Consider the following 9,398-nt stretch of genomic DNA (forward strand, 5'->3'; position numbering starts at 1 on the left):
AAGGAATAAAATGGGTAACAAAATGCTACAGTAATAGGAAGTGAAAGTTTGTGTTTCAGAAAATTTCAGAGTTGACACTTGAGATTCAATGTACCAAAAAAGGCACTTCTTCTGAAGACATTCCCAAACACACCCTTAACTTTTTGGTACACTAAATCTCAAATGACAATATAGCAAAATATAAAGATTAGAGTTAGGAATGGGATTTTACCATCTAAAAGCACTTGCCAAATGTAACCTAACAGTTGATGGGATAAGCTACAGTTTTTCTCTAATGTTAGTGTAGATATTGGTGCATCCTGTGTAATAAGTTTCTTCCTGTTGGACATCATTAAAAAAGCCAATAATATCTTAGGCAGTTAGCAACAGCTAAAATTAGCAAAGATCATGACTTTTTCCAGGATATTTCAACAGAGTTTCATTCGTATCTCAAGTTAACTCATATGATTGATATATTCCGAGGATAAAATACGTCTTCACCGTCTCACTGAGCTAGAACAAGAAATTTAGCTCATCGTAGATATTGATACACAGATCTTACTATGTTTCTAACAAGGAACGTTCTTTTACAACTCTCAATGTACACTACTCTATCCAACCCACACATGTTCATTGGAGCCATTCAAACTACAAAATCAAGCTCCTCACATGTCAGGGTGGTAATTTTACATAGATAACGAGCCGAGATCAGCGGAGCTGATCATTTGACAGTTGGAGCTTAAACACTTCCGCCTCCAGAGGTTGGTGGTCTATGAGATGCTTCTAGGTCCTTGTCATCTGAGCTAGAAAACTTCAAGAAGTTCTCAATGTCTCGGGATTCTATTCCATGTCCAAGATGATGAAACCAATTCCTCTGCGGTTTCGGCTTCCTATCACTAATGGCTATAGCAATGTCATTAGGGAAGAGGTCGCGAAGCACGAAGGCGTGGATGATAGTTGTTACAAGGAGAGCTGAAACTATGATTGTAGCAGTTGCAGAAAGTAGAACAGACAGGACTTGTGTTACCACATGTGTAACTTCAGCTGAGTACCTAATGGTTGCAATTGCAGCTCCAGTCATAGGAAAAGTATATGCCCACCAGGCCAGTGAGAACCTATGATTCAAAACAAAATGTTCGTGAGGCAATAAAACTAACTTTAAAGAATGTTAATATTTTTAAATGAAGAAAGATGGTTGTATTGTACTTGAAGCCTCGGAAAAAGTTGACTCGAACAACCTGCAAAAAAGCATGGGTTGGTAACATGTTCAATGAAGCATCGAAATAAAGTGACCAAGAGAATCATGAAGAGAGAGTTGCAACTTTTTTCAGGCCACCATTAATCAAAATGCCTTATAGAGCTTCCTTTGCCATGTTTTTGACAGATCATATTGATTTATTTTGCATCTGTACCCTCTTAAGTTCAAAAGAAAAAAATAACTTCTCTTATTTTAGCTTGATTCTTCATCCATGAAATGGATGATAAAACACAGTATCTTCATGCTTATATGTTCATGACAGACTCGCAAAACAACAATAATAGTAAATAAGGTATTCAGATATCTATAAATGATTAAATTTCCCAACTCATCAGATTAAGCTTTTGGGTTCATTGGTCATTTAATATGTATATAGCAAAGGCAGAAATAAACAGCCATGATAATAAAGAATGAGTTGCATAGAGACTAACCAGTGAGAAATAAAGGAACAGAGCGATAAAGTAAGCAATTCGCGAACCATTGTCGAAGGAACCTTGAATTTTTGCCCATGCCATAGATGCAACACTTGGTGCTGCTATAAAAAGAAAGAATACTGGATGCAGCTCTTTTGGGAGTGTCTCATTGGTTGGTAGTCTCTGGTAGAGAGTTACAAAAAGGACTAAATAGTGAGCCAGCCCAATAGCGAAGAAGAATATGGGCCCTTCTTTTAGTCCCATTGAGGCTCCCAACAGAGCCCCCACAAAGTTCCCCACAATAGAGAGATGGTTTGTAGGATTAGCCACTTTTGACAGTCTCCGTTGGCCTCCCGACATCCATTGCCCATAAATCTTAAGCTCAAGACATAAAAATGGAGCCATGAGAACATACCAAATAGCTGGATGCAGGTCGGTGGCAACTGAAGGTGGTACGCCAATGGCTAAGAACAAGAAGGCTATCCATGGTGCGAAGAAGAAGTTGACACGAATAGGGTGGTAGTACTCGCGACGAACGGCTTCAAAGTATAGAAGAATTTTCAGAAGATAAGTGGAACTGACGACAACTATAAGAGCAATGGAAATGATCCATAAAACGAGATTTATTTTTAGGCTCAAATGAAGAAACTTCGTGGAGACTGAGGTAGCCAGTGTTTTCCACATGATTGCTTGGCTACTGACACCAAGACATATACCAAACGAAGAGATAGGAAATCGGAGTAGAAAAGGCCATGTCCTGTCATCTGGGAGCAGTATTTCTTCTGAAGCCTGTTTAGAAATTAGAAATGGAAAAGAGAAAAACAATTATTTCTTGTCTTTTGACAGCAAAAAAGGGATAGACCATTTGTCAAAGTTAAAAATGGAAAAAGAAACCGAGATTTGTTTATGCTATCCTATGAAAGAGTACTTTCCCAAAGAATAGGAAGTAGATTAAAAGACTGAGTTAGGAATGACTTCTGAGAATAATGGTTTTAGGTGAAGTACTAAATAAGCACTTCTGGAAGAATCAGAGTTTCCTCTAAAATCACTTTAGTTTCCTCTAAAAGCACTTCTCAAAGTGATCAGAGGCCTATACATAATTTTTTAAATCACTCTCAATAGGTAACCAAATACCATGAAATTTTAGAAAGTACTTTTCATTGGCTAAAAAAACCTCTCTATTCCAATTTCCAAAACCATCACTCTAACTCTAACTCTTCTTTTGATGAGAAGGTCAATTTCCCATTGAAACTAGTGATAACGAGATAAATAAGACAACCCAATTCGATTTTTAGCAGGATACTAGAGCACCAAATCTTTATTAGTCATTCTATTGATTAAATATGAAGATATCACAGTATTAGAAGGTTCAGATTAATACAGCATGAGTTAAGAATTTATGATGTTCTTGAGCGTAGGAGGAACAAAGGTAACCTACCTTTAGAGTTTCCAGCTCTGGACCTTCCAAGGCATCGAAGTAACGGTCAACGGGTATGGTGTTCTCAATTTCTGATCCGTCAACTTCAATTCCATCTAGCCCAGTTTCCTGTGGTGGCTTTCCACGAAATAAAGTTAATTGCCTTTCAAGTTTTCCAGACCATGTTTTGAAAGAATCAAATCTTTTGTCCTTCAATCTTGGAATACTAGGGTGATGTGCAACATTCCCGCTCCTCATTGCAGCATCCTCAAATGTAGAGCCCCTTGGAATTGGCTGAGAGTGAAACTTTGCAGCTTTCTGTGATTTCCCCCCAGCAGCAGAACCCATGGTTCCATTGTTTAGAACTGTTTCACCACTGAAGAGAACTCTTTTGGGGGTCTGTAAGTGAACTCCCACAGGGGAAGGTGGCATGCTGATGGAAACAGAACGCTTCCTTTGATGATTAACGAACTGGAGCTCGCCATCACTTTGAACGGCAGGTGATGCATTTCCCTGTTTTTAAGGTACAAAGAAGTCCATTATTAGCCTTAGCACAGGTGTTACGTTATTTTCTTTCTATATTCGAATTTGAAATTCTTTTGAAAGGAGTGCTTTTATTACTTCCTCCAAAAAGCTTTTGAGGTTTCCTTATGTGTTTTAGAATTTCCAAAATCTATGAAATTAGACACCATGAAAAATTTCAAGCCTGACCCGAGTCCCCATGTCTGCTCTTCTCTGCCAGCAACCGAAGAAGTTGGCTCAAGACCGACTCTTTCAAGAGCTCAGACACCCATGTGTTTTAGTTGACTGCAAAAACTTTTCACCATTTCATAAGACACGGGAAACTTCTGATTTTCAGATGATTTTTTAGGGTAGTAGTTTTAACTGAAGACCTCCAAAAAGTTTTTTAAGTGAATTTAGAATTTTTTAAAATCAATCCTGTATCCTCTTTTAAGGGTGTTCTTTAAATAGAGAATTTTGAAGTTTGCCACTAATAAAAGGTGATATTTGCCAAAAATATTTAAAATATCTAGATTCGGTAGGGAATGTATAAGCACCTAAAACACTATTTAAGAATGGTTAAATATTTATAGTATCCAAATATCTTATTATGAAAAAAAATATATATATATATTCTTTATTTGGAACAAATATTAATTAGAAAATTTTATTTTAATTAAAAAAAAGTCTCATTTGGATCAAATCTCAACTTATTATCATGTTGAAATTTTCTTTTAAATAAACAAAAATCCCACCAAAATTTTATAATATCAACTCCATAGGGTTTACATGATTTAATTTACTTTTAAAAATGATTAATTTGATAAAAGATTATGAGAATTTTTGTGCACCTACGGAGAGCCGAAACTCTAAAAAGACATATTACTCGACCCTCAAACCTCAAAATAAATTTATTGTTAACGAAAGTAATTTGATCAAATATCAATTTTTTTAATCTTATTAAATATCATTTAAAATTTTAATAAATATAAAAAAACAAAAAATAAAATGATTATCAATATCCAAGAGTAAAAATATTACCCTATTTTTTATCAGTTCTGGTTTGAAAGAAGATCACTTCTAAATTCAGTGAAAAGATATTCTTTGGCCAAATATTTAAAAATTAAAATGCCACTAATTTAAATACAGAAAAATTTAAATTAAGAAAACCGAATCATAATAAAAATATTTTTGTTTTTAGGATTTCTATCTTCTTAAAAATTTGAAGAGAATAAGGAAGAAAAACAAACTCTAGTAAAAGTGTATCAAAGTACACATGTGACAAGTCAATGCAGAGAAAAACTAGTGAGGAAAAGAAAAGGAGAACAAAAATGTGAACACCAGTGAGACATAGAATAAGAAAAGATAAACATATAAGAGAAAAAAATAGAATTGCAAGTTTACGCACATAAGCCAAAATGTTTTATACAGTAATAATATTAGTGATAATAAGGGAGTTAATAGGCCTATACAGAATAAACAAAACCAATTAGAAAAACATAATAATAGTAGAATTTTAATTGTGCAAATCAATATGTACTAAAAAAAAATTGTGCAAATCAATAGGCATCAGCAGGCTTAACACAGGAAAAAGCCAACGATTAAAAAAAAAACTAATTTAAATATGTATCATTTGATGAAAGAAAAAGAAAAAGAAAAAAAAAAAACTTACTCTGATGCACGAGATCCTACACTGGAAACAACTAAAAAAATATAATGAAATTTGAGATATGGTGAGGAGAGAGATTTTTGTAGAGAAGTTTTCTGTGGTATCAAGGAGAAAAAAATAAATCTAAGAACTCTCCTCTTCCTTTCCCTCCCCTACCTTTTGAATCAAATGGAGGTTTCTTTTTTATAGAGAGGAAAACTTGAAGAAAAAGCCAGAAAAGCACTCCCCCTAAAATTGGCACTAATCGTGAGGAGAAGAGAATTTGGAGGAAGACTAAGAATTGGAGAGAATGAGAAATCGTTGGGAGAGAAGGAGTGAGAGCATGAGAAATCGTTGGGAGAGGAGTGAGAGAATGAGGAAAAGTTACGTATAATTGGGAGAGTATTGGGAGGGTGGGGAGAGAGAATGAGAGAAATGGGGGAAGTGAGAAAGAGTTAGGGAAGAGGAGATATGGAGAAAAGAATGGAGAAATTTAGGGAATATATTTTGTTTTTTTAAATTCAATTTCCATCTTCCCAATTCTCATTTCTAAATTCATAATTTCAAATTTCAAATTTCAAATTTATTATAATCTAACGAAACGCTGCAAACTATTTTGAAAATTGCTTTTAATTGGGTAAGTCCATATTCACCATTGTATAATCTAACTCAACCCAAGTACTCCCAAGTCATCAAATGCAGAATACAACAACAGCATTAACCTAACCATTATGCCAATTCTAGCAGATGAACGCATGATATGGATAAGAACTCACATTGGGCTGTGTACAAGAGGAATGAGAATCGCTTGATTGAAGCTGATTATTTGGAAAGTCACTCTCTTTAATATTGTCAAAGCCAGCCACTTCAATTGATGATATGTATTTGATTAATGATGGAACTTCAGACGACTGCTCGGGTGTATAATCTTGATATTTTCCGTTTTCCATATGAAATACCACCACCTAGTAAGCATAGAAGGTTATGATTTTCGGGGAAAACTGGAAAAGGAAAGGAAAAAAAAGCTTGTAGGAAGATATGAAAGCTATAATATAAACCACGGATTGATAGTAAAGCATAAGCAGAAAATTGAATTATTCAGAGAAAAAAAAAACTCTTTAGCAAATTAAACAGCTAGTTCTCCTCAACCTGGTTAAAAAAAATAATAAAATAAAACAAAAGATTAATCTCGAATAAGACCAGTTCTTAAATGGAAGTAGAAAATTTGAACTTTGGTTTACAAGTTAGTATCACAGTTTCACACATGAACTTAGATATAAGAATGAAAAAGACCCAATTTGATAACCGTTCTAAATGCCTAGACACATTTTTTCAAAATAAATAAATAAATAGTTCTGAAAAATGTGTCTTTGTTTTCAAAATTTCCCTAAGAACTCAAGAGTGTCTCTTATGCAGGTGTTCTTTCAACATCTGTGGAATGAAAAGCCTCTGATCTCAAACGAAAAGATTGATTAAAGATGCCACACTACTTAGACAATACAAACTGTATTTTATTTTACTTCATGACCGTGTTATTCATGATCTAAACTTGATCAATGTTTAATTTTACATCATGATCAATAATGAATATATAAAACAAGACTTGATTTCCTTTGAAAAATATGCAGCGTGTTTCAGAACCATCCTTCTAAGCTGAATGAAAGAAAAAGAACATACCTTCAGAACAACTGTTGCAGCAGGAAAATGTCAGGACAGATAGAGAATAAGAATCTTCCTAGTTTTTGATATGATGAACGTCCAATCAAGCAGGCTTTGTCACTATCTCTTAAAGCAAAAGGGAAATCTTGGATTTCGGCAAGAAACTTTAAGAATAGAATTCTCTGTCCCTCCGGAAATGGCGAGCCTTGAGTATGGAACTCAGAGGCAAAGCATGTTTTGTACGAGAATGAAGAATGGCCAAAGCGGAACAAACGAGAACAACTAACACACGTCTTTCAGAAATAGGTAACATCACATATTTATAGACATGAACAGTCCATGTACTTGCAAAACAACCTCAAATGGGACTATTAAAGATAATTACGGCTGCTTATTTTAGACTGGAATGTCCTTAATCTTTAGGAAAAAACAAAACAGACCAGAGAGACTGTTCCAGCTATAAAGTGGGAATATATGGTTCTTGTCCAAAGTGAACACAAGCTTGAATGTTTTGTCATCATCTTCTTTGTATATATTATTCTGTTTGGCTGCTAGCAATTGGAATATTTGACTCAAGAGAAAGCTACATGAACCATGAGTTGCACACATAATTGCCAATGAACACAAACTAAAATGGGATAAATTTTTAATTATAGAATATTGTACCATGCGTTGTAGATACATAATTCCCAATGAACAAAAATTAAAATGAGACAAATTTTAAAATGAATAATATTGTCATTGGCCAAACAGTTATCTAATGGCAGTCCATGTAATTGAAGGAAGCATTAATTCAAATCCAATATCAAATTAATTAAAGGGTTGAATAGAAATTAGTCCTCTTCTAAAGCAATGAAACTTAAGAAAAAAGACAGTCTAGATCAACAAATTAGAAAAACAACAAAGTACACAAACCATGGAAATAAAATAAACCCACTAGTCAAAAGATTGCCATTAACTCAAATTTAAAAAATGATTTGAAAAAAGGTTGTCCTAATCCAAACAATGACAACAGTTGGTCCGGTTCTATTGGGTTTGAAATTAGAATATCTTGACACATATATTTATTGTGGCCAGCTGTTTCAGAAAATGATTTAAAAAAACAATCCCAATTGAAAACTGGAGAGAAGAGAGGAAGATTATAGAGCAATGCATAAGAAAATGGGTAAACCCCAGAGCAAGTCACCATCCAACGAAGTCAAATGATTAGAAAATCGCAGGAACAAGAGCGTAATATAATGGGAAAATCGATTCTGGGCCGTCAATTAAGGTCCAGATGTAAGAAAATCGCACATCAATTAGACGACAGAATTATGATAAACCCCAATCAGAAGTCAGACCTAACTTTTACAAATACTGGGCGGTGATGGTCCTAATCCAGAGAGACCCACATACAGCTATGAGGTATGATACTTATACGTTGAATGAATTAAAGAAATGAAAAAAGTTTTGAGGGAGAAGAAAACTCAAAAGTCGCTATTGAAGTCTGAGACGACGGCTCCATCTTTTGGTGATTGGAAGCGGAAATGGGGCCATTGGCGCTGGTGCGGTTGCTGGGAATTTTCATAACCATACAAGTTGAATTCAAATGGGTAGCTGAAAGCCATAACTTCTCTGTAAGGTGTACGAATCTGCTCTGCTGGAAGTGGGAAGGACCAGAGCACTAAAATTAAATAATGTTGTTCTTTGGCCCCCTTTCGAAACTTTTTTTGTTTTTCTTTTTTATTCCATTTGAATTATATAGCTGACAGTGACATGAATTACCCATTACCTATCTTGAAATTTAAAAGTTTGATTACAGCCACTCTTATTTCGATCAAATACGAAATGCATCGAAGTTTGTAGCTCTACGGGGTTCAACTAGTATACATTCTACAATACACCAACTATTAGAATTCATGATAGGTATAGGCTCGTTTGAAATTGATTTTGAGAGCTCTTAAAAGTGATTATGAAATAATCTTAATGATTTATATATCTATATATATATATTTGATAACTTGATAATCGATGAATCTATTTTGAATTGTTTTTAAAAACAGAATCATTTTACCACAAGTTTCGAATGTTTGCCGGTAAAGTATTGTATTGGTATTAATTGAGTAACTTATCCACATCTAACTAGGACTGAGTTCCAACAAACACAATTGAGATTCAAACTCATAACAAATTAATTGATTTTGAGAGTGACCTAGGAGCAGATTCCCCCCGACAGGCTCCAATTTTCTTAATTGCAAGCATCTTCGGGGCATAATCTTTTCGCTTCCCCACGAGGCGAGAGTCTTTCATTAAAGGGGGAAAAGAGGGGTGGGGCTTTGTTCTGGGGAGATCTTTATGTCGGGTGTTCTTCTGTCATGCGACCTGATGGCTTATTTGCGACCTGTGACCCACGCCTCCTCGGCTCCAGCTACTTTTAGCGGCTGTGGGGATCGCTCCGTGTGATCTTAGTCGGTTCGACTGCGACTGAACCGTCTCTTCAACTTCTTTACCTGTGGACTTCGGAACACATTCGATTAATAGTCC

At 35.0% G+C, this 9,398-nt stretch overlaps 1 protein-coding gene across 1 annotated transcript; it reads right to left on the reverse strand.

Moving 5' to 3' along the window:
- Positions 1-425: 425 nt before the first annotated feature.
- Positions 426-8,563, reverse strand: LOC111023931 (S-type anion channel SLAH2). The gene is given in 7 exon segments (XM_022301443.2): positions 426-735; positions 737-1,094; positions 1,186-1,217; positions 1,669-2,439; positions 3,089-3,580; positions 5,993-6,181; positions 6,894-8,563. Coding segments are annotated over 6 exon segments (1,875 nt in total). The 5' UTR covers positions 6,167-6,181; positions 6,894-8,563; the 3' UTR covers positions 426-687.
- Between the last annotated feature and the right edge of the window lie 835 nt (positions 8,564-9,398).

Source organism: Momordica charantia (assembly GCF_013281855.1).
Source record: "Momordica charantia cultivar OHB3-1 chromosome 6 unlocalized genomic scaffold, Mcharantia_2.0 BLBB01000006.1, whole genome shotgun sequence".
Lineage (NCBI taxonomy): Eukaryota > Viridiplantae > Streptophyta > Magnoliopsida > Cucurbitales > Cucurbitaceae > Momordica > Momordica charantia.